At 39.1% G+C, this 26,654-nt stretch overlaps 2 protein-coding genes across 2 annotated transcripts; one reads left to right on the top strand and one right to left on the bottom strand.

Moving 5' to 3' along the window:
* Nucleotides 1-1,036: 1,036 nt before the first annotated feature.
* On the bottom strand, nucleotides 1,037-12,738 carry LOC139469707 (uncharacterized). The gene is made up of 4 exons (XM_071251952.1): nucleotides 12,547-12,738; nucleotides 10,997-11,044; nucleotides 5,195-5,305; nucleotides 1,037-4,472 (listed from the first exon to the last, which is right to left on the bottom strand). The coding sequence occupies exons 1-4, from the start codon at nucleotides 12,649-12,651 to the stop codon at nucleotides 4,359-4,361; spliced, it is 378 nt and encodes a 125-aa protein (XP_071108053.1). The 5' UTR covers nucleotides 12,652-12,738; the 3' UTR covers nucleotides 1,037-4,358.
* A 125-nt stretch (nucleotides 12,739-12,863) lies between these two features.
* On the top strand, nucleotides 12,864-24,818 carry LOC139468566 (uncharacterized). Its single transcript, XM_071250627.1, has 6 exons — nucleotides 12,864-12,971; nucleotides 17,144-17,191; nucleotides 18,970-19,045; nucleotides 20,125-20,150; nucleotides 20,662-20,688; nucleotides 23,019-24,818. The coding sequence occupies exons 1-6, from the start codon at nucleotides 12,864-12,866 to the stop codon at nucleotides 23,265-23,267; spliced, it is 534 nt and encodes a 177-aa protein (XP_071106728.1). The 3' UTR covers nucleotides 23,268-24,818.
* Nucleotides 24,819-26,654: the final 1,836 nt, after the last annotated feature.

Below are 26,654 nucleotides of genomic sequence, written 5' to 3'. Positions count from 1 at the left end.
TGGGCTTATAAAGTCGGTTGACTCTCTTGCCCTGGGAAGACGGTCCCCCATGGCCTGCAGATTCAGATCATGCAGGTCGTGTCATATGTTAAACTGAAGAAGATGTAGATTTGCTGAATCTAGGGGAAATGTATAGCTCTGATGTATTCTGTATGCCTCGAACTTCTCAGGATGAAAAAATAAATAAGTTTGGTTTGTCACTTCTTTACATCTGTAAACTTTGGGGTATCCATATAGTTAATGGAAGAAAGCTTGGGGACAGTGAGGGGTGTTTTACGTTTATCGGCTTTAATGGAATGAGCTTGATAGATTATTTTATAGCATCAACTACTATATTTGATCATATTACCAACATGTTTGTGCATAGTCGTACAGAGAGTGATCACTTACCAATATCATGCCATTTTAGTTATTGTCCAAATCCAATCCCTCAGTATCCCAAAGATAACGTACATACAACAAGTATCCCAAGATATATTTGGGAAGAAGGTGGAAAACAACAATTTAACGCCAATTTCTCTTCGGATAAAGTACAATCAATTATTCAGAAATTCTCTAACTTAGTAAATGAGAACATAGATGAAGCTGCAGATGAATTAACAAATCTATTTTATGTTGCAGGATCTCATTTTGAGAAAGTAAGGAAAGTACAATCAGATGCATTTCAGGTTCATAATCAACCTCAGTGGTTCGATAATGAATGTAATGTATTAAAGAAGTTGAAATACAACCGTTTGCACCTTCTTCGAACAACAAAAAGTCCCCTAAATTTGAGGTTGTACCTTGAGTCTAAAAGAAATTTTAGAAAATTATGTCATGAAAAACAAGAGTGTTTTAAGCAAAAAACGATTGAGTCCATAAATTCTGCCCTACTAAATAAAAACTGCCAAACTTTCTGGAGTAGTGTTAAACGTTTATTACAGTACCGCAGTCGAAAATCTGGGGTGCCACCGTCTGTATGGGTTACTTACTTTCATGAACTTTTAAATCCTGAACAAGTTTCTGATAATGAGTTCGATAAATCTGTGGCAGATTTTATCAGACATCATGATCCTCTGAATTGTGAGAAATGTAACGATACTGAGGTGCTTTCAGATATGATAACAGATGAGGAAATAAAACAAGTATTGAAAACTTTAAAATTAGGTAAGGCGCCTGGATCGGATGGAATACCACCCGAGTTTTATAAATATTGCATGAATATCGTCCCATACTTAAATATACTTTTCAATGCCATTTTAAAGACAGGGACTTTCCCTTGTGCCTGGAATATTGGCCTTATAATTCCTTTGTATAAATCTGGTGAGTCAACAAATCCTAACAATTATAGAGGAATATCCCTCTTAAATATAATGGGTAAAATATTTACTTCTGTTGTTGAACATAGACTTAGATACTGGGCTGAAATCAATGAGATGTTATCGGAATCCCAAGCTGGTTTTAGAGAGGATCATTCAACAACTGATAATATTTTTGTTTTGCAGGCGTTGTGTCAAAAGTATTTAAGAAAACCAAAACATCGCTTTTATGCCGCCTTTATAGATTTTAGAAAGGCGTTCGATTTTGTTGATAGAAAGAAACTATTGTTTGTACTTCTCCAAAAAGGCGTTCATGGTAAAATGTATAAAGTTATTGAAAATATGTATAAAAATGTTTGTGCATGTGTGAAGATAAGTAATAGCAGATCGGATGTTTTTAACACCTCTTGTGGTGTAAGACAGGGCTGTATGTTGAGCCCATTATTGTTTATCCTCTTTATTAATCAATTAGTGTCTGAAATTGAGGCAAGTGAATGCCGGGGCATTTTTGTAAATGAAGTTATTGAAACAATTAAGCTGCTGCTCTTTGCAGATGATGTTGTCCTACTTGCAGACTCTGTGATAGAATTGCAAAGAAAATTAGATATATTAGAATTATTTTGCAATAAATGGGCAATGGAGGTAAATATGGAAAAATCAAATATTATTGTTTTCAGAAACGGGGGGTATCTAAAAAAAGTGGAAAAATGGTTTTATAAATCTATGGAAATGCAAGCAACTTCACATTATAAATACCTGGGCATTATATTTTCTTCCAGGTTAATCTGGTCTAAAGCTTGTGAGACTATTTCATTACAAGCTAGAAAGTCATGTTTTCCGTTATTTCAACTTATGAAAACTTATCCAGATATATCTTTGAAGACAATTGTTGCTTTGTTTGATTCAAAAATTGCACCCATTCTATATTATGGCAGTGAAATTTGGGGATATACATACAGAGGATCTATAGAAAGAGTACAAAGTTTATATTTTAAAAGATTTTTGAAACTGGGAAAACAAGCGTCTTCAAGTGCCGTTTTGGGCGAAGTTGGCCGTTATAACCTATGTATAAATTATTTTAGCAGGTGTCTAAAATATTGGTGTAGACTTATTCGTATGAATCCGAAGCGTTACCCCTATGCCTGTTATAAAATGTTACAGTCACACGATGCGATTGGGGCTTTGAACTGGGTTTCACATGTCAGGATGTTGTTATTTCAAACAGGTTTTGGTTATGTCTGGATTGCTCAGGATTGTGGAAACACGAAGGGTTTCATAACTATGTTTAAACAGAGATGTGTAGATATGGAGATACAGAAATGGTTTCAAAAGATTACCAGCTCACATTTCCTGTCACATTATAATTCATACAAGTCATTACTAGCGCCAGAGATGTATATCACATCGGGTGTTTTAGATAAAGACTTGATCTGTGTATTAGCTAAGTTCCGCACTCTTTCGCATAGTTTGAAAATACAAAAACTGCGTTATAGTAAAAATAATGCGAAAACAAATGTTGATCAGCTGATGCTATACTGTGACCAGTGCGATGAATTAGTTGTAGAGGACGAGTACCATTTTGTACTACTCTGTTCATACTATAAGCAAAGTAGAAACACATTTATTCCACAGTATTACCATAAACATCCTTCTCGTCAAAAATTAATTGAACTAATGTCCTCTACAACACATTCAACAATCAAAGGTCTTGCTTTGTACCTAAAGAGAAATTTGAAAAACACAAGAAACAAACAAACATAATTATGTAGTATGTATTACGTCACATATTATGGAAACATTGTAAATCAACTGTGTGAGATCCACAAATAAGTTAGATATAAATGTATTGTACTCTGGGCCACGAGGCCTCCAATACTGAAATAAAGAATCTTGAATCTTGAGTCATATGTTAAACTTCAAAATGGTCAGTACACTCATTGCAGCAACTAATGTAAACCAAAACATGTAGCACAACAGCCTGCGACCTGGTGAATTACAGGCTCAAGGTCAACCCCACCGTGGACTGCAACATATGCCACACATGAACATACTGGTAAGTGGAGTCAACCAGGTCTCCATGTGTTGCAATGGTAGATGAAACAAGTGGCCATTACAAATGAGAATGAACCTCCCATTTCAATATACAGATGATTTTTAGTAAAATCAAAGAAAATATATTTCATCATGTAATTTTGCCATTTATCAATGTAATTATGAAAAGGAACACCATCTTTTTAATCAAACCTAAATCTAAAAACTGCATTTCATATTTATCCCAATGCATATTTTGTATCTTCTTAAATAAAAATATCATGATTTCTTTGCAAAACTAAGGCACTTTGACCATGTTCTAAAAACATTAAATATTAAATATAGATATACCCTGCACAAGTGATAGCATTATTCCATACACGGTACAATAGTTTCACATAGAGCAATGAACATGAAGAAAGCCTGTGATATATATCAATATATCATAATGATTAGTAACACAGCCACAATACATTATACTCATTACACAGTAGCTGTCATAGCTGCACTATGTTCTCACTGATACGGCATTGACAATAAATAATTTACCGATACATCCATATTGTGATCTATGATGACATGTCTGCATAGCTGTATACTAATGTCAGAGTGACCGTTTAATGCACAGATGGGTCACTCTCACATTTTATACTGTCTAACATGTAACAGCCTAGTGCTGATTAATCACCATCACTGTTGAAAGGTAATACTCACAGTGGAAGTTATTACTTACAGTAATGAAATTATAACTACTCTACTGGAAAGTGCTCGTGACAATCTCAAATATTTGTTCAACAACAGAAGAGAATTTACAACAAACACTACCTATGATGATCGATAAACGTAATTATTTTTTTCATATATATTATCAGTTTTTGTTATCATTTCCTATTTGATATACAATGTACACCAATTTGCCAAATTCTTGAAATACTTTGATTGAGCACATCACATTATGTCTGGCTCCAGTCTCTGGTGATGACAAAGACATGCCTAAAATAATACAAATAGTGTCAGTACTTGGTGTTTTCACTGGAAGAGTAAAACGTCTGTAAATATCGCCTCTAAAATAACACACACTCCCACAAAATAAAGGAACCAGGTCTTCCCCTTGGGTAAGTCTCCTCTTCGGATAAAAAGGATCTGCAAAAAATGTAAGATTAATCTTTTATCTTCAGCTTCCTCAGTACCTTTTTCTTTATTTATCAATTAATTATTTTTTTCATGGGGTGCTTAATTTTTTTCTTTTTTTTTTGTTGTTGTAAAACATGACATAATCACATGGTAATGAAGCTGGAGGACAAACAAATAAAATATACATTTATATACCTAAACACTGCTGAAAGTAAGTTAAGCACCACTGGAATATACAATATATATTTCCATATATTATTCAATCGCGATTTTTTAAAACATCATATCCTGTATTAGTTTTCTGACAAGTTGACAACATACTCCTACTGAAAAGGTAAAAAAAAACAGAATCGATTGTGTTATGACGTGTTTTGTGACTCTTCCATGGCAATAGTTAATAAGACTGCTTCCTCTGCTTCTGTGCATGATCTGCACATACTACCATCTGGAAAACATTTCTTTGTACTAACTATTCAGTAGGTACATCACACAGACACTTATCAAAAACAGCATATCATAAGTAAATCTTTCCATAAAGATAAGGGGCGGTTGGGTAGCCTAGTGGTTAAAGGCGTTCTCTCGACACGCCAAAGACCCGGGTTCGATTCCCGACATTGGTACAATGCGTGAAGCCCATTTCTGGTGTCACCCACCGTGATATTGCTGGAATATTGCTAAAAGCAGCCTAAAACCGTACTCACTCACTCATAAAGATAAATGAAAATACGAACCATGCAAATCTCTATGACAACGAAGCCAATGAGACTGATGCCAAGCATGAAATACATGGACCCTGCTGTTTCCATGATGACGCCTCGGTAGATGCTGAGTATGATACTGATCTGAAGGAAGAGAGAAACTGTTTTTATATCAGACACTTGGAACATTTTACATTTCATAACAGATGATTATATAACACCTTTATAGTATCAATCACTGCAAACTACATAATCTGTTTAATCAGTGAATCTCAATTATAGTATTACTATATTCTAGAATTATTTGCTCTTGTTGAATTGAAACAAGTGAAAAGTAAATTTGGGTTGAGACTAGGTTACAATGTAAACTACCACTCATCTTACACAGTAGGTCATCCATTGTACTTGTATTAAGAACTGACTTTATTTTCTGTGTTTATGGTGGTATTAATATAAAATAAATGGTACACAAACTGTACACATTTTTATGCTTGTAACTACACCGTAATAAAATTGAAGTCAATTCTTATAAATAAATATGTCAACAATAATAACTTCACAAGTCTGCTGTAAAAAATGAATGTAGACAACAGCACACAATCAATGACATGTATCGGGGAAATGACTGGTGTATCGGGGAAATGACTGGTGCATAGGGGAAATGACTGGCGTATCGGGGAAATGACTGGTGTGTCGGGGAAATGACTGGTGTATCGGGGAAATGACTGGTGTATCGGGGAAATGACTGGTGTATCGGGGAAATGACTGGTGTATGGGGGGAATGACTGGTGTATCGGGGAAATGACTGAAGTATCGGGGAAATGACTGGTGTATCGGGGAAATGACTGACGTATCGGGGAAATGACTGGTGTATCGGGGAAATGACTGGTGTATGGGGGGAATGACTGGTGTATCGGGGGAATGACTGGCGTATCGGGGAAATGACTGGCATATCGGGGAAATGACTGGTGTATCGGGGAAATGACTGAAGTATCGGGGAAATGACTGGTGTATCGGGGAAATGACTGACATATCGGGGAAATGACTGGTGTGTCGGGGAAATGACTGGTGTATCGGGGAATGACTGGTGTATCGGGGGAATGACTGGCGTATCGGGGAAATGACTGGCATATCGGGGAAATGACTGGTGTATCGGGGAAATGACTGAAGTATCGGGGAAATGACTGGTGTATCGGGGAAATGACTGACGTATCGGGGAAATGACTGGTGCATAGGGGAAATGACTGGTGTATCGGGGAAATGACTGGCGTATCGGGGAAATGACTGGTGTATCGGGGAAATGACTGGTGTATCTGGGAAATGACTGGTGTATCGGGGAAATGACTGGTGTATCGGGGAAATGACTGGTGTATGAGGGGAATGACTGGTGTATCGGGGGAATGACTGGTGTATGGGGGGAATGACTGGTGTATGGGGGGAATGACTGGTGTGTCGGGGAAATGACTGGTGTATCGGGGAAATGACTGGTGTATGAGGGGAATGACTGGTGTATCGGGGGAATGACTGGTGTATGGGGGGAATGACTGGCGTATCGGGGAAATGACTGGTGTGTCGGGGAAATGACTGGTGTATCGGGGAAATGACTGGTGTATCGGGGGAATGACTGGCGTATCGGGGAAATGACTGGCATATCGGGGAAATGACTGAAGTATCGGGGAAATGACTGGTGTATCGGGGAAATGACTGACGTATCGGGGAAATGACTGGTGCATAGGGGAAATGACTGGTGTATCTGGGAAATGACTGGCGTATCGGGGAAATGACGGGTGTATCGGGGAAATGACTGGTGTATCGGGGAAATGACTGGTGTATCGGGGAAATGACTGGTGTATCAGGGAAATGACTGGTGTATGAGGGGAATGACTGGTGTATGGGGGGAATGACTGGTGTATGGGGGGAATGACTGGGGTATCGGGGGAATGACTGGCGTATCGGGGAAATGACTGGTGTATCGGGGAAATGACTGGTGTATCGGGGGAATGACTGGTGTATTCGGGGAATTCGGGGAATGACTGGCGTATCGGGGGAATGACTGGCGTATCGGGGAAATAACTTGCGTATATATCGGGGGAATGACTGGCGTATCGGGGAAATGACTGGCGTGTCGGGGAAATGACTGGTGTGTCGATTATATAACACCTTTATAGTATCAATCACTGCAAACTACATAATCTGTTTAATCAGTGAATCTCAATTATAGTATTACTATATTCTAGAATTATTTGCTCTTGTTGAATTGAAACAAGTGAAAAGTAAATTTGGGTTGAGACTAGGTTACAATGTAAACTACCACTCATCTTACACAGTAGGTCATCCATTGTACTTGTATTAAGAACTGACTTTATTTTCTGTGTTTATGGTGGTATTAATATAAAATAAATGGTACACAAACTGTACACATTTTTATGCTTGTAACTACACCGTAATAAAATTGAAGTCAATTCTTATAAATAAATATGTCAACAATAATAACTTCACAAGTCTGCTGTAAAAAATGAATGTAGACAACAGCACACAATCAATGACATGTATCGGGGAAATGACTGGTGTATCGGGGAAATGACTGGTGTATGAGGGGAATGACTGGTGTATGGGGGGAATGACTGGTGTATGGGGGGAATGACTGGTGTGTCGGGGAAATGACTGGTGTATCGGGGAAATGACTGGTGTATGGGGGGAATGACTGGTGTATCGGGGAAATGACTGAAGTATCGGGGAAATGACTGGCGTATCGGGGAAATGACTGACGTATCGGGGAAATGACTGGTGTATCGGGGAAATGACTGGTGTATGGGGGGAATGACTGGTGTATCGGGGGAATGACTGGCGTATCGGGGAAATGACTGGCATATCGGGGAAATGACTGGTGTATCGGGGAAATGACTGAAGTATCGGGGAAATGACTGGTGTATCGGGGAAATGACTGACGTATCGGGGAAATGACTGGTGTATCGGGGAAATGACTGGTGTATGGGGGGAATGACTGGTGTATCGGGGGAATGACTGGCGTATCGGGGAAATGACTGGCATATCGGGGAAATGACTGGTGTATCGGGGAAATGACTGACGTATCGGGGAAATGACTGGTGCATAGGGGAAATGACTGGTGTATCGGGGAAATGACTGGCGTATCGGGGAAATGACTGGTGTATCGGGGAAATGACTGGTGTATCGGGGAAATGACTGGTGTATGGGGGGAATGACTGGTGTATCGGGGGAATGACTGGCGTATCGGGGAAATGACTGGCATATCGGGGAAATGACTGGTGTATCGGGGAAATGACTGGTGTATCGGGGAAATGACTGGTGTATCAGGGGAATGACTGGTGTATGGGGGGAATGACTGGTGTATGGGGGGAATGACTGGGGTATCGGGGGAATGACTGGCGTATCGGGGAAATGACTGGTGTATCGGGGAAATGACTGGTGTATCGGGGGAATGACTGGTGTATTCGGGGAATTCGGGGGAATGACTGGCGTATCGGGGGAATGACTGGCGTATCGGGGAAATAACTTGCGTATATATCGGGGGAATGACTGGCGTATCGGGGAAATGACTGGCGTGTCGGGGAAATGACTGGTGTGTCGATTATATAACACCTTTATAGTATCAATCACTGCAAACTACATAATCTGTTTAATCAGTGAATCTCAATTATAGTATTACTATATTCTAGAATTATTTGCTCTTGTTGAATTGAAACAAGTGAAAAGTAAATTTGGGTTGAGACTAGGTTACAATGTAAACTACCACTCATCTTACACAGTAGGTCATCCATTGTACTTGTATTAAGAACTGACTTCTTTATTTTCTGTGTTTATGGTGGTATTAATATAAAATAAATGGTACACAAACTGTACACATTTTTATGCTTGTAACTACACCGTAATAAAATTGAAGTCAATTCTTATAAATAAATATGTCAACAATAACAACTTCACAAGTCTGCTGTAAAAAATGAATGTAGACAACAGCACACAATCAATGACATGTATCGGGGAAATGACTGGTGTATCGGGGAAATGACTGGTGTATGAGGGGAATGACTGGTGTATGGGGGGAATGACTGGTGTATGGGGGGAATGACTGGTGTGTCGGGGAAATGACTGGTGTATCGGGGAAATGACTGGTGTATGGGGGGAATGACTGGCGTATCGGGGAAATGACTGAAGTATCGGGGAAATGACTGGTGTATCGGGGAAATGACTGACGTATCGGGGAAATGACTGGTGTATCGGGGAAATGACTGGTGTATGGGGGGAATGACTGGTGTATCGGGGGAATGACTGGCGTATCGGGGAAATGACTGGCATATCGGGGAAATGACTGGTGTATCGGGGAAATGACTGAAGTATCGGGGAAATGACTGGTGTATCGGGGAAATGACTGACGTATCGGGGAAATGACTGGTGTATCGGGGAAATGACTGGTGTATGGGGGGAATGACTGGTGTATCGGGGGAATGACTGGCGTATCGGGGAAATGACTGGCATATCGGGGAAATGACTGGTGTATCGGGGAAATGACTGACGTATCGGGGAAATGACTGGTGCATAGGGGAAATGACTGGTGTATCGGGGAAATGACTGGCGTATCGGGGAAATGACTGGTGTATCGGGGAAATGACTGGTGTATCTGGGAAATGACTGGTGTATGGGGGGAATGACTGGTGTATCGGGGAAATGACTGGCGTATCGGGGAAATGACTGGCATATCGGGGAAATGACTGGTGTATCGGGGAAATGACTGAAGTATCGGGGAAATGACTGGTGTATCGGGGAAATGACTGACGTATCGGGGAAATGACTGGTGCATAGGGGAAATGACTGGTGTATCGGGGAAATGACTGGCGTATCGGGGAAATGACTGGCATATCGGGGAAATGACTGGTGTTTCGGGGAAATGACTGAAGTATCGGGGAAATGACTGGTGTATCGGGGAAATGACTGACGTATCGGGGAAATGACTGGTGTATCGGGGAAATGACTGGTGTATGGGGGGAATGACTGGTGTATCGGGGGAATGACTGGCGTATCGGGGAAATGACTGGCATATCGGGGAAATGACTGGTGTATCGGGGAAATGACTGAAGTATCGGGGAAATGACTGGTGTATCGGGGAAATGACTGACATATCGGGGAAATGACTGGTGTATCGGGGAAATGACTGGTGTATGGGGGGAATGACTGGTGTATCGGGGGAATGACTGGCGTATCGGGGAAATGACTGGCATATCAGGGAAATGACTGGTGTATCGGGGAAATGACTGACGTATCGGGGAAATGACTGGTGCATAGGGGAAATGACTGGTGTATCGGGGAAATGACTGGCGTATCGGGGAAATGACTGGTGTATCGGGGAAATGACTGGTGTATCGGGGAAATGACTGGTGTATGAGGGGAATGACTGGTGTATGGGGGGAATGACTGGTGTATGGGGGGGAATGACTGGGGTATCGGGGGAATGACTGGCGTATCGGGGAAATGACTGGTGTATCGGGGAAATGACTGGTGTATCGGGGAAATGACTGGCGTATCGGGGGAATGACTGGCGTATCGGGGAAATAACTTGCGTATATATCGGGGGAATGACTGGCGTATCGGGGAAATGACTGGCGTGTCGGGGAAATGACTGGTGTGTCGGGGAAATGACTGGTGTATCGGGGAAATGACTGGTGTATCACGGAAATGAAGCAAGTGTACCATCATATATGCGAGACTATCAAGATACAATCAGTGACTTTCGACATTGTCAGTACTTAAAATAACATATTGACTTTAGTGTATACCAGGAAGCTGTATGTACATACTTACCAGTACCATGACAACCACAGTTACAACAAACAATATCTGCAGGAGGCGCTGAAAGAATAAGTCACATGTTGAAGTAAAAAGTAAAAATAATTTCATTTCAATAATATGACATACAGTATTTGATGTACTAAGCTCCCTGACCAAATTCTGGACCCATCTGTAAGTAATCCTTACAAGTGCCCCCTACTCAGACCGAATATTTACATGTCAGTCCAGATGTTTTTGCGCCTATTTCAGATTTCTTTGCAGAATACTTGATCACAGAAGATGTATCTATGATTACCTTGTAGCTATTAGCAAATTAGTTTGGATGTTTGAACTAGGTTTGTTCACTACTACTCGATCTCTGAAAACAACTGAACTTTGCCAATTTTCTAAGCGCCCCTGGTGCTTATTTCTGCAAAAACAGTACATTACAACAAACGCTGACAACTTGCTGGTTTCGATTCTTCAAATATTTTAGTACTAACATTGTTGCAATGGTATGGTTTCAATATGGTAATCGTATTAGAACACTGTAGAGTAAATCTGTAAATCCTTAACGCATGAATGATTAAATTATGCATTACTAGTGTTGGTTTCTATCCCATGTAGTAGTACGGAATTGTCTAATGTCAAGCTTCCTATTACTAGTATTAGTACTTATGTATTATCACAATTTAGACTAGTACCGGTACATCAGGTACATGTAGCCGTACTGTAGTAGTAGATGTTTTAGGTTAATTCCTTCCATTGATGCTCATGACAAGCATCATGAGCATAGATTAGAAGGGACCAATTTTGGGCTGGGACAAGTCACTCAGGTACACAAGTTGGGTGGTACCGAGTTGGACCAATCTACCCACAGGACTACCCGGACCCGTGGTAAGTCACATGATATATTGTTTTAGGAAAAAAACTCTCTATAACTCCATGCATGGTTACACTACAAGTACCAATGTTTGCAGTTCTTTCTGACTGTGCACACATTCATTCTGATTTTTATATGTTTGAATAAATATAAATAAATACTTTATGCTCCGGTAAAACAATTACCAATCGGACACATTGTACCTAACTCTTGAGACCTACAGCGGGTATACCTGGGTAGGGCCGGGTAATAGGGGGTCGGCTACACAGGTAGTAAATTTTGACTCGTCACAGCCCTAGACAAATTCTATCCCAGAGTCCCCAGAGTTTGCTTGCAATGATTAACAGTACATAGGTTGTGCGCACTAGAAGATGATGATTCTTGTCATTATTGATTGGCAGCAATCACTTACGTGGGTTTTTAATATATATGGAGTAAAAACATGCGAGTTTTCTCAGTTTATTCTACACATTATTATCCATTTTTATGCCCATTATTATTTTTACAATCTGTCAGTTTGTTATTATCAGCTGTTCATATTTAACAAACACATCTAAAGTATTGACATCAATAATGTATTTAACTGAGAGTGACACTGATATTGTAACTTTCATGAGCTCGTGACAGGAACTTCCGACATCATACTACAGGTGAGTTACTGTCAGCAGGTCTTGGTCAGGTGGCTGGCTGAAGATCTTACCGCTTTGGGAGACTGGGAACTGTCATGGTAGATTGCATCTGGGTCACTGGATGGTGTAGTTGAAGTTTGTCTACCTGAAAGAATCGATGATCTTTCGTCCGACATTGTGCGAATCTGTAAATCAACCTAAATATCACAAAATCCAATAATAACTATCGGCAATACTTCCGTGTTGACAGATTGACAGAAATCCTCGTGCCTCGTCTGCTACAGGTGCATGGATGGTATACGAGCGGTGATTGGATAACCTCGAAAAGTCAACCAATCAACATAAATGTAACGGAATTCAGTCGTGGCAATGGTCATATGACATCAAGATGGCGGACCCTAGCAGTACAGCGCCAGTGCGTCCAGCTTCAAGTCAGCCCAGTTCAGCAACAACAACAGATACTTCTGCGATCTACTATGACATTTCACCAACCACTGTACGTGTATTCATTTTAATTGTCTATTTTCCCTGTCATATTACCCTGTGACTATGTATCATTCCCCATGCACATGACCGGTGTTCATTACGTCTGTCACGCGCTTTCAGAGATTATCAGGCGCTTCAATTGATATTGAGTTTTGAAATATTGCTTTTGCTCTCGATTTGTTTTTCTAAATTGTTTTCAGGGTTCCGTAATTGCTTAATACTGTGGTGCAGGCATTCTTATTTAAATGAGTAGTTTTTCTTTCTTTATTTTCTTTAGGCCTAGATATATCCACATTTGTTTGGACAAATTATTGTTATTTAAACAAAAATCTTAAATATCATAAATTTCTGATATTTTATTGTTGATTTTTTAAAATATTTTCATCTTATTTTTTGGTAAATATGCTTTGAATACCTATTACCATATTCGACGTATTATGCGCCCAGGGCGCTCTCAAAATTAGAAATAGGGGGCTCTTATGTGAATAACACGTACTTATTATACACGAATAAATAAGTGTTGTTTCCATTGATCAATCGGAAGGGGTGCTAATTCGTATAGTTCACTAGCCAATATATTGGCAAATATCGCCGTGGGTGCTTATTAGAGCAGGGCGCTTTTTACGTCGAATACGGTAATTTCTTTTACTTGGCACTATACTAATGTAAATAATGAACTTTTATTGGTAAAATATGCATATCCCGGATATTTAGATAAAATAAATGACAAGTACCACGATACCCAGATACGTTTCTGTATTCTATATTTTGGCTAGGGTACATTTCTGGGCAACAATGCAGTTTACCAGGTGCAGCCCAAGCGCCTCCATCCACTTAATTACCATGCTATTGTGCGACCACTGTCTCGTTATACCGTTATCGTGGCTCATGCTCCAGTGGCTCTCGCTTTATGATCCAAGACCCCTTTTTCAGTCTCAGGGAAACTGACACTCCTTACGATCCAACACCCCTTTTCCATCTTTAGGGTTAGCCTGCTTAGGGCAAGGGTTAGCCATAAATTCTTACCTTTTCAAAGCGTTTTAATCTGATTAGGGTAATCACACGAGTGATCCAATCGAATGTGGTGCGAAACATTTTGTCATACACCATAGCGTTGTTCGATTGGTTCGTCATGTTGATATAAACAATGGCGGGTGTGGCTTCAAGAAAAGATGAATGGGAGGGCAGAGCGTGACGTCACACGCATGCGCAAGTCATTGTTTACTTCCTTGCGCATGCACGTTCAGGGGGTACTTATGCCCCGTTAAACGAGCACTGATTACATGTGATAGCGCTCATGGTCCAGAGGTAGAGCATCGGCCAATTAATGCATTAATTAGCCAAGCCGGTGAGCTGGCGAAGCACATTAGCACATTAGCACAGGGCTAATTGGATCTGAAAAAGTGCGCCCCGTAAAGTTCACTACTACCCATTTCTGTATACAGAAACCTACCTGGGGTACATATATGTACCCATGCCAACAAAAAAACACCTTCGGCCCTACTTTTTCAAGGTAGGTGTTTAGTCTATAAGTAGGATGGCATAAAAGGATCACATGTCAAGACTCTCTCAATGCATCAATGTGAAAATATCTAAATGAAAAAGAAAAGTTTTTATTGTAAGTCCTACAATTATTACAGTTTTCTAATGTTTATAGACATTTAACTATTCCAATTTGAATTTTCAGTTATGAACTAAATCTTGTTAAAATGCTGACAAAAGTCACATTGATCAAATGTTTTCTACACTAGCAAAGCAATTTTGACATCTGTTGCCATGAATACTATCACTTCTAACTATATATAGACAGAACCAAACATAAAACATATTGATCCATACTTCAAGCTGTTGCTAATGGTTATGCTAGACCTACATATTTGGTTTATAGGAAATTTATGTTACTAGAGGTCTGGAATATTTTTATCCATATCATTATCATGTTCCCAATTGTTCACCTGGCTAAAAGTCAAGTGAGCATATGTCATGGCTTGTTTGTCTTGTGTCCAGCGTGTGTATGTCCGGCGTAAGCATCTTCTCCTCAGAGACCAATGAAGCAGAACCTTACAAACGTGTTCCCACCAATGATGACACCTTAAATAAATTTGTTTAAAGGATGAAATCCAATTTTTAATATGGCTGCCATGGCCTATTTATGGCCATTATTCCACCATTTGAAATGTGGTATGTATTAGAAGTAGGACTCGGCATACTGGTATCTGTTCTGTCTTTTGTGATATTTCAAATTTTCTCTGCTACATATACTTTGCACTTTGACCATTCTCCCAAATTCTCTCCAAATGAATTTCCTCTCACTGAAGGTGTACACATCATCTCCTCAGATGCCACTCAGCAGCCATGTATAACAAGCAATTTACAGCAATTATGTAGCTATTCTTGTGCAAAGTTACTGTTGAAATTGATGTTTCCAAATGGTTAAGTGTGCCTCATTTCTAAGCTTGTTTTAAGAAGTACCAGTTCTGTATTCCTTAAAAGATGTACAGGCGGTGCGATCATCCAAGACAATGTAATCTGCTAAGCAGAGTTGTGTCCCTTAGGTGTACCAGAATCTGAAGATTTTGTATTCAAATCCCCAGATTTGGCATTGTTTTCCAAATCTTTAGATTTCACCAAACTGTCAAAATCCTTGTTAATCTGCATTGCTTATATAACTGAAATACTCTTAAAACAGTGTAACATCTCTCTCACTCATTCCCTTTGTGCATCATGATTGAAAAATGGGTAAAAAACTACCAGGGGGAACGATACAGTGATGATAACAAATGTTGTTAACTCCTACAACGATACAAACCTCAAAGACATCCTATTTTACACAATCTATCAACACATGATCAAGCAGTCAAATATGCTTATGCTTTTGGTGCTTATGAGGAATTATGCTTAGCTCCGTCTCTACATCATTGTTGCACACCATTGACACAAATGAATGAAGTAAATAGAAGACATGGAGTTGTTGGTGTAAGGCTATAACCAGACATATAGGGTGGCATAAAACTTCATTCAATGAACTTCAACTTATGTATCCTTCGGTTCATCTGAAAATAGAAAAAGATTATGCTGAGGCAGTTTTACCCCAAAACATATATCATGAACAAAATATTGATACTCTGATATATTGTTACCGATTTGATTTTATTGATTAATTACAACATTTCAATCAGTTTCTATGGCAAAATTAAAACATTTCTGTCTGGAAAATTTGCTTCCTCGATGCTGCTTATTGATTCCGTGTCACTGTATAGATTCCCCATGCTTGTCGTAAGAGGCGACTAACGGGATCGGATGGCTGACTTGGTTGATGCATTTCATCATATCCCAATTGCGTGGATCGATGCTCATGATGTCAATCACTGGATTGTCTGGTCCAGACTCGATTATTTACACACCGCCGTTATATAGCTGGAATATTGCCAAGTGTGGCGTTACACAACAAACAAACAAAGCATAGATTCAGTCCATGGTATTGTTCATTGATGATGGCTTGATGGGAACTGAAAGCTGTATCCAATATCAGGGAGACAAATGAACATAGTGTTGGTAAGTATGTGCCAGCTATCAGCTATAGCAATTGATCATCGATTCCCTGAATCAATTAGGGGAAAATAGAAAAAGGTCACAGTTACTGAATTATTATTTAAATGTTATTGTGGTATATGCCATGATAAACGTTTTGTTTTTAGATTGGGTTGTCAGAGCTTGCTTCATGTCCTTTTCTTAAGCATTTCAACACATCACAAAACTCATAAACCATTAAATATTTCTTTGTATACACATCAGACATGTACTGGACTGGTGCCTTTGGCATTTCAAGAATTTTCTTACTTTTCATTTTTTTTTCTGTTTCCAAGGTAACAAGTTAGAATTACATGTAGGTTCAAAAGAGGGTAAGGTGAATTTCCAGAGTATAAATTATGAAGAGTTCATTATTTCTGTGAGAAACTATTCAATTTCAACTCACCTCACCATTTGTGTTAGTTATGATTTTGATTTCAACCAATCCAGTATTTGTTCTATGATATAATATCCAAACTACATGTGAACTACAGAGCCTAATGCAATATTAACTGGCAGCAAATGTTCCAGATGCTGAGTTTTGATGTTTTACATTCATCTATAGTTGACTTGTGTATTTAACTAATTATCATCTATCTTCTTTCATTGTAGGTGTTTCTGGTCCGAATGTTCAATGTCATCGTGCTGCTCATGGTTGGGGTAAGATTTGATGTCCAAGAGAAACTATCTCAGTAAAATATTAGCCAATGACTTGGAAAATAAAATAATCACTGTCTATGAATATGAAGATCAGAACTGATCACTTCACAGGGATTATCCAGACCTGCTCAGAGACACATATTGAGCCCCAAGTCTCAAAATATCAACAAATTCTGACATATATGATCTGGGTGTTTTATGACAATGTGGACAGTGTTTTTCTAGACCTGCTCTGATATTCAGCCTCAAGTCTATAGCAAGCGTCATTCAGAATTTCCAAATTGTAATTATACACATTTCCCAATTCATGCAACAAGTAATAAATACTTTTATGGCTGTGTAGAGGTAGCCTGTACATGCTAATAACCGGACCAATAAAGAGAAAGAGGTTTTAATGCTTAGTTTCGTATTATTGCCTTGAATTCAATCTCAAAATACAATGTTATAAACAATTCTGACTTAAACAAAATATAAACTTTAAAAACAGTCCAACATTTTTTGCCAAATTGCTTGCCAGGGGCACTAAGTTTAGAAACCTGGATAATCTCTTTCTCTTTCAAGAAGACTTCCAGTATTTGCTGCAAGGACATGGCATATGCATTCATGGTATATATGTGTTTATCATCCAAAACTGGCTCCCACAGGAGATATTGCTTGGATGAGATCAAGCGATATCTACACTGTAGATATCGCTGCAGTGAAATTACATCACAATGCTTTGCAGACCATTGTGACATCACTGGTTACCATGACGTCACAATCAAATGACATCACTAATGGCACTGCTACTGAAGCTGTTAGCAGTACTTTTTACACTGAAGACACTGCTAATTACTGTCTCCAAATTGAAAAAGTTGGAAGAATGATGTTGGATGATAAATAAAATCTCACCCTCGTGTCTTTTGACATCAAATATATCAACACTCGTTGATAAAAGTGGCAAAAATCCTCGGCAAGCCTCGGAATTTTTCCACTTTTATCAACTCGTGTTGATATATTTGATATCAAAAGACACTCGGGTTAGATTCTATATATATATATATACATGACATGCTCCGTTTCAGGAAGACTGCAAATATTGTGATGTAAATTGTGATATTTCATTTAACAAGAATAATTCAGAAATCATGTTACACAGTGATCCTGGTTATGGTTATGGGAAATTTGTAATTCCAATTTGGCAATTTTTACTGACAGTTGCTGCAGACTTGGGGCCGAATCAGCATCTGACCAGGTCTAGATAAATCCCTCGAACTGTAACAATGGTATGTCTTGAGCAATGGGATTTTTTTCTGTTAGTTGTTTAACGCCACACTCAGCAATATTCCAGCTATATTGCGGCAGTCTGTAATTAATTGAGTCTGCACAAGACAATCCAGTGATTCACATCGTGAGCATCGCGATCCATGCAATTGGGATATGATGACATGCATCAACCAAGTCAGCGAGCCTGACCACCCGATCCCATTCCTCTAACCACAAGCATAGTTGCCTATTACAGCAAGCGTAGTCGCCTTTTTTTGGCAAGCATGGGTTTCTGAAGACCTATTCTACCCCGGATCTTCACGGGTCCTTGAGCAATGCCTCAAGGTGGTGGTTGTGTATGACAGTGAAAGTAATTGAATTTGGTATATGTTTATGGTTTACCAAATTCAATGTTAAAAGATATTTTCTAATTTAACAATATCGCCTTCAGGGTAGGAGAGTTCCAATATAGTTATGGTATTACTGTTTATACATTACCCTGTTTTTTAGAGCTCTATATTTTTCCCCAACAGATTGCGTTTATCCTGTGCCTTATACAAGCAAACACAACCAATAAGTCCTACTATCTGTTGGCCTGCAATACTGTCAGTAAGTAATCTACTAACGACACTGAAATACAAGGTGAAATAATAGTGAAAATATTGCTGTATCATCTTTCACCCATCTATCTCCTGGGTCGGGTTTTCTCACTTTGCTCACCGAACCAGTAATCATAATTGTGACAGGAACAAGCTGACACGTGACCCTTCTTAGTTTGTTTTATGTTGCGCCGCGATCAGCATTATTGCAGCTATATGACGGCGGTCTGTAAATGATAAAACCTAGACCAGCACATACAATCATGAGCATCGATCTACACAATTGGGATACGATGACATGAAACAACCAAGTCAGCGAGCCTGACCACCTGATCCTGTGAGTCGCCTCTTACAACAAGCATGGGTTGCTGAAGACCTATATTCTAACCCAGATCTTCAGTGCCACGTGTTTCAGTCGTCCATTTGAGAATCATTGTCATCTATGACTTGTAATTGCATGAGACAGCCTGACTGGTTCACTGGCTGTAGTAGGTGTTTCTTTGAATCACAGTATTTGTATCACACTGATACACATCTTCCTGAGTCAAGGGAGTTAACCGATTATAAAAGTCCAGTTTCCTCACTTGCTGATCTAGACTAGAATTATGGAGTTATATGTTGGCTGCATTAACGAGGCTATGCATATTCCAATCAAAATCAATATCCAGTGCGTAAGCTGCCGTGCACTTTTCAGTCAATTGGAGGATTTGTAAAGCATGAGTACTGTCTACTCGGCGTCATCAGATATTTTCCACATCTTTTCATGTTTATAATCAAGGTACTGACACGATTTGATGCACTTCGCGAAGTAAGACTCCTGTTTTATTGCAATACAGATCTTGATTATCGGTTTATCGATTACCATTTTGCTTGAAGCAAATGCAAGTGATATGATAAGTGGAACCTGATTGGTCAGTTATGGACATACAAGGGACATCACTCATAATAGCCACTGGTGGCACTAGGGTCAAGCCCAGAATTCAAGCCTAGTTTGGCAAGGTGGAAACAGGACTTTTATGGTCAGTTATCTCCCTTGCCTCGGGAATACGACGGAGACACTATTGTAATCACTCATTTCTTATATTTCAGTCAGCAGTTTTGTTGGTGTCGTAGTGGTAAGTTTGCGATATTTGCATTGCAAGAAACTATTGATTCTAAACAAACAACCTTAAAATACAACATGTACAAGTTGTAACAGAATTACAAACAAGAAACGGAATGTTTTACGTGTACCTTTTGTCTTCTCCTCCCGTCCAAAATATTTTACTGGCTTTTTAAAAAAGATATGAAAAAATACTTATCTTTCTATTATTGATTTTAATAATATTATATTATTAGAACATTTAGTCTCCAAAGTTTTAGTCTCATATCAAGTCTATTTTCCAATTTCTGACATTTGATAACAATACAGCTGGTCCGAGCCCTTTGTGTACCAGACATACAATGTAGTTGCATGTCAAAAATCTGCTCTGTAAAATTATCATCTTCAGGTGAGGTTCCTCTCATATTTGGATCAGCTATAGCACATAGGTACTCTTAAGTGCCTATGTTTTATCTCTGTCATTCTTATCACTTAAACTGATAGGATATAATATTCATGCAACTGATTTCTTACTTCTTCTTCAGAATTGGTGGTATCGAAATGGAGACCTAGTAAGTACCTTTCTCCTCACCTTTGTGTATATTATTTTAGGTTAGGTACCGAATGTTAACTGAGGAATATATAGTCAAGTCCTGTAAATCCGACATGGTTGGTCGCATATGATTATGTCCTATTTACGAGCATGTCAGATAAACAAAACTAAAGTAGTATCAATGTTCATGATATAAAATTGGGCAACTAAACGACATAATATACAAACACGTTGTAATAATAAAAATGAAAAATGAAATAATCCTATTGTTATGTTACAATGTTAGCGGAATATGTTTTCTAATCATGCAACCTCTAAAGCTCAACACAAGACTGTATGACTGACTAGAAATACTTTAATAAGCTAAGACATGTAATGGGATGTTCTAAGCGGTAGTGAGAACTTGTATCTGTTTTGTTTATTTAAAGTATTAATTGTTTATTGTTAAGCAAGTTTATCTCTGCAGCCATTGTATAATGCAACTACCAGCTGACTCGTCTCACATCAAAACACGGGGCTGTGTACTCGCAGGCAGATGACAACGGAGTCTGTCGGTTTAACGAGACTGATTAATGAGTGATTTCGGTAATTTGTTACGAATTAGATGTGTCAGAGTCGGAGTGCGAGCCTTTCCATTTAACAGGTCTAAATAGCACTGATTTAATTGGTTCCCATGATTAGTGTCGAATAAAGCCGATTGTCGGATTAACAAGTGTACGATTAACAAGACTTGATTGTACTTGGAAACGTGTACAGAGTGAAACCTTGCGAACTTGATCTTCAGTATCCCTTATGGTCCGGGCAGTATCCTTCTGTATTTATCTAGCTTCTTTTACTTCGCTCATGTTGGAAGTCAGATGAGTCGGCCAGGGTTGTGCCGGACAATAAATACATGTACACAGGTCCTGTACACACCAATAATGAGAATAGATGCAAATAATATTTGCTGCAAATCCCACCGTATGCGGAACAGTATGGCTGTTTGAATCTAACTACAGTAATCTACATTTAAAACGAACACGCTTATAACGATCTGACCGATATAACAAACTTACTATTTAGTCCTGACCATTTGTTATATAAATGCTGTATATATGCTTATAATGAACTACAGTTATTACGAACTAAAATTGGTGGTCCCTTCAAGTTTGTTATAACCATAGTTTACTGTAATTTCAATTGTAGCATGCCTGTTATATTTAACTGACATTTCTGATAAGTTCTGACTGTCAGATTTCCATCACATGATCACTTAGTTTTGTTTCAAGCAAAGAAATCACTTAGTTTATTGACACAGGGATCAGAGCTTTTGTAATATTATGATGTCATTATAATTCTTGAACGTTAATTGTGCTAGCGTGATGAAGATATGTAGTTACCGTGGACAACCTTGGCTCCCGTTTACATCCCTAGAGTTATCCCTAGTGCTCACAGTGTTAGAAATTGGCAGTAGTCCTGCAGTCCTTGCCAAACTGCCCAATAGTTAACGTATCATAAGGACTAGTAGAAATTTGCCATTTTGAAGGGTTTTGCTATATGTTATCAATATATGAACTAGTGGACAAAAAAAATGTAAGTTTCTACCGCTGGCTCACAAACAGACAGATCCAGATAAAGCGCTGTTGGTTAGGTAATGTCCTTACAGGCTGCCATTGAACAAAGTGATCTTAAGGGCTAAGGTGATCGTAACTCCTGTACCTTCACATAGACCTACAACTGTGAAAGTGCTAAGGTGGTTTGTACAAAGGCACCCTGGTCCCTAATATTCTTCTTCCCGAGGCAAGGGAGGTTACTCACTATAAAAGTCCAGTTTCCACCCTTTCTGAACTAGGCTGAAGTTTTGGAGTTATGTTGTGGTGGGACTAATGAGTCTATGCATAGTCCAATGAAAATCACGTGACGAAATCGACATCCTGTTCATAAACTGCCATGCAGATTTAGGTCGATTGCAGGATTTGCAAAGGATTTGTACCTTCTACAGATATTTTCCTAATCTTTTGATGTTTTTAATCAAGGTGCTCAAATAATTTGACCCATTTTATTAAAATATAGATCTTTATTATCAATCAGACCACCTTGACTGGACACCACCATTTTGTTCAATTCAAATGCATGTAATATGATAGGTGGTATCTGATTGGTCAAAAGGAGAGACATGGAAGGGACATAACTCATAATAGCTAGTGGTGGCTGTACAATCGTGCCATGGAATTCCAGCCTAGTTTGGTAAGGGTGGAAACTGGACTTTTAAAGTCAGTTAAATCCGTTGCCTTAGAAAAATGCTAACATTAACAACTTATGTAGTAAGTTGTTGCAAATGTCTTGCTCTACTTTCCATGTGTGTTTCAGGGCGTAGAGAAGTACTGGTACATTGTCTTGGTTGGCGTGGTCATTCTTATACAGACCATTACAACAGACATCTACGTGTTCCGTCCCGAACCTGCCGACATGTCTGGGCTGTCCACAGCTAAGCCAGTTGTCAACGGAACAACGCGTGCCTTTACATGGGTAACCATTTCCAACGTGACCTCCAACAAGTCCCTTGACGTCTATCACCACACTCTTCCTGCGGTGCCAGTGGTGCTTGATGCTTTCTAACTCTCTCTTTTCACCTGCATGGACAATTTTTGACTAGTTTGGTTTCATTGTTTTTAGAAGACTCAGTTTCTAGATGATTTCATTTTGGAACAACATATCTACTCTTTAAAACTTATTTTCATCCAGCCTTCTGTTTTACTGAGATCTGTTTACCAGGGATAAATTGGAGCACAGTAGTCCATACAAGCCAGACAGGTACATATCAGACAAGTGCACTGGAAGTAGGGTAAAGTGTTTCGCTGTGTGATGAAAGAACAGGTTTCCTTGTCAATTATTTTTTAAAGAGGCTTTACTTCTTAAAATGTATGCAAAATATTTAAGAATTTTTGGGACATACGTGTGTATGTACATTTCATGAATTTTCTGAAAACAGTAACAAAATAATGGTCATTTCAAATCACAAATACGAGGGTAAACTGTGCTCAAAATGTTGATATTGCAGGAAACTGTGTTTATTGCATGCATTAATTTCGGCATGCCCCATTAGTTACCTAGAAGGCCTGTTGGCGCCAGTGATTTCTCGAAATTGATTACTATTTGTTGCGAGTGCTGTGGAATGCGAAACAGCATGGCTGTATGAATCTAATTAGTTACAATTGTAACATGCCTGTTATATTTAACTGACATTTTTTATTCTGATAATTTCCGACTGTCAGATTTCCTTCAAGGTTTGTTTCAACCAAGGAAGTCACCTAGTTTATTGACACAGGGTTCAGAGCCCCCACTGTCACCTAGAGGGCTTGTTAGCTCCAGTGATTCGTCCAAATTGATAACTTGAAGGCAAGTACAGGAATGATTGACAAGTAGCAACTACCGAGCACTCGAGTAGTGATTTTGGTACCCGTGAGAGCCCTACCTAGATATATATGTGTGTGATGGAGCATACGCTGAATTCTAAACAAAACAAAGTCACCTATTTCAGTGGAATGTTCCTCGTATACTTCAATATATCTGCCATCTCCTCTTCTGTTTCTTACTTAGTGTACCTGGAGGACAGACTCTTTGCTAACACTTTCATTGCTTGCCTGTTGTATGTCTGTTTTGCAAATTGTCTTCTTTTTGTCAGTACAAATTATAGTTAGTATGCTTGATAACATAGGAAATTATGCTCCTGACTTGCTCTTTTCACAAACATCTGGTGTCATCGCTGGTTCTCAGCGATCCATATTCATAATTTTTGCCACTGTTTTGACTTTTACGCCCAATGGAATCTGTTAAATGAAATTCCAAATTATGTTTTCTATTCATTATTTCTGTTTATGTTGAATATCACACTTCCATAGTGTTTAATGCATTCACTCGCCCCGCCACGCCACAGTTTGATTCAGGTGTCTCCCACTGTGATCTGCCTGGAATATTGCCATAACATTGCTGAAAGTGACAAACTTGTGTAAACCCCACTCACTCCATGATGATCAGGGCTGTATTAGGATGATGTTCACAAGTGACTAACACAGACCAATCACTGTTCTTTACATTAATTACATGTATTTATTTCATTTATATGTATTTATCAACGTTTTTTCAGTAAACGAATGATATGGTGTTATGCCAAACGATCTTGAAACTTGTTGCAATGTCATTTTGTAACATAATACTGTGCTTACAATGTGAAGCTGTAGCTATTGACCATTGTTGACTAAGAATGTATTTCAAATATTAGGGACAACAGAGAGCTTGAAATTTGGTGCTTCTTTGTCTCTGACTGTGACATAATATCTTTTCTTTTTTTTTATTGATGAAATAAGAATCCTCAGCCATCAGTTCTGTTTAAAGATGACATCAGTCCTGAGTTGCCAGGGTTTAAACTTCTTTGGATATTTGAGTGCGGATTGCTCGCTAATTAGAAGTATCTGATGCCTGAAGGCCACACTTAGAAATCCTATTTTGATATCAACAGTAACACCTAGTGGCATTGTTCTCACCTCCAGGCTGTCATAAGGCCTTTTGGATTTTGTTTCCATGGATAATGGAGAGTGCTATTCTCTGGCGTTGGTGTTTAATAGTTTATAGTGAACCACACATAAATGTGACAGACAAATGAAAGTGATTAACACGTGAACACGCTTCATGTGTAGTATGATTCGCCCAAATAAATTTGGTATACGTAATGAAATAGGGTATTATAAATCTCAGTGATAAAGAAGGGAGTAAACTTTCAAAATTACAACAGCTTGTTATCTAGCCTTGGGGTAATGACATTTTACCTTCACCGAGTTTGATGATGGATCAAGACTATTTCCACTATACCTCAAAAGGGCACACTTAAACATATATATGTGTGCCCCATGCCACACTTAAACATATATATGTGTGCCCCATGCCACACTTAAACACATTAACGTGTGCCCCATGCCACACTTAAACACATTAACGTGTGCCCCATGCCACACTTAAACACATTAACGTGTGCCCCATGCCACACTTAAGCATATTAACGTGTGCCCCATGCCACACTTAAACACATTAACGTATGCCCCATGCCACACTTAAACATGATAACATGTGCCCCATGCCACACTTAAACACATTAACGTGTGCCCCATGCCACACTTAAACACATTAACGTGTGCCCCATGCCACACTTAAACACATTAACGTGTGCCTCATGCCACACTTAAACACATTAACATGTGCCCCATGCCACACTTAAACACATTAACGTGTGCCCCATGACACACTTAAACATATTAACGTGTGCCCCATGCCACACTTAAACATATAAACATGTGCCCCATGCCACACTTAAACATATTAACGTATGCCCCATGCCACACTTAAACACATTAACGTGTGCCCCATGCCACACTTAAACATGATAACATGTGCCTCATGCCACACTTAAACACATTAACATGTGCCCCATGCCACACTTAAACATATTAACGTATGCCCCATGCCACACTTAAACATATTAACGTGTGCCCCATGCCACACTTAAACATATAAACATATGCCCCATGCCACACTTAAACATATTAACGTATGCCCCATGCCATACTTACTTGAAGAACATGAGTATGAGACATCAAGTATGATGGCATGTATGCATTTCTGCACTGTCACTGATCTACTCTCCTCAAAATGCTAGAGTTACTTATGATGTTCCACTTGAATGCTCTGCTTTTTTTGCTGTCTATTGGTGTCCACCCACTTCGCCTAATTTTCACCTATGAGAGAGATACAAGTAATAACGCTAGGAGGGTTTTCTGTGCTTGATTTGGTTTGTACAATACAAACAATCTCAGTGTACACTTAGCATTATTTACCATGTTACGATACAATCCATTTCATTTCATATTAATGTGGTCAACTTCATCCAGGGGAAGAGATTTGGTTCTGCGGACCAGTTGTCGAAACGACATTCGCCATTCTAGAAAATGTCAT

This window comes from Haliotis cracherodii, unplaced genomic scaffold, assembly GCF_022045235.1.
Source record: "Haliotis cracherodii isolate W230 unplaced genomic scaffold, xgHalCrac1.p SCAF_2, whole genome shotgun sequence".
In the NCBI taxonomy this organism is placed as follows: Eukaryota; Metazoa; Mollusca; class Gastropoda; order Lepetellida; family Haliotidae; genus Haliotis; species Haliotis cracherodii.
The sequence above is the reverse complement of the archived record's forward strand: the minus strand, read 5'-3'. Positions and strand labels throughout refer to the sequence as shown.

Excerpts from the sequence above, each read along its gene's own strand:
- LOC139469707 (XM_071251952.1), bottom strand. The coding sequence starts at position 12,651 with ATGTCGGACGAAAGATCATCGATTCTTTCAGGTAGACAAACTTCAACT. Across the intron at positions 11,045-12,546 it reads GTTCCCAGTCTCCCAAAGCG|CGCCTCCTGCAGATATTGTT; the intron begins GTAAGATCTTCA and ends TTATTCTTTCAG. Across the intron at positions 5,306-10,996 it reads CTGTGGTTGTCATGGTACTG|ATCAGTATCATACTCAGCAT; the intron begins GTAAGTATGTAC and ends CTCTTCCTTCAG.
- LOC139468566 (XM_071250627.1), top strand. The coding sequence starts at position 12,864 with ATGGCGGACCCTAGCAGTACAGCGCCAGTGCGTCCAGCTTCAAGTCAG. Across the intron at positions 12,972-17,143 it reads ATGACATTTCACCAACCACT|GTGTTTCTGGTCCGAATGTT; the intron begins GTACGTGTATTC and ends CTTTCATTGTAG. Across the intron at positions 20,689-23,018 it reads GGTATCGAAATGGAGACCTA|GGCGTAGAGAAGTACTGGTA; the intron begins GTAAGTACCTTT and ends TGTGTGTTTCAG.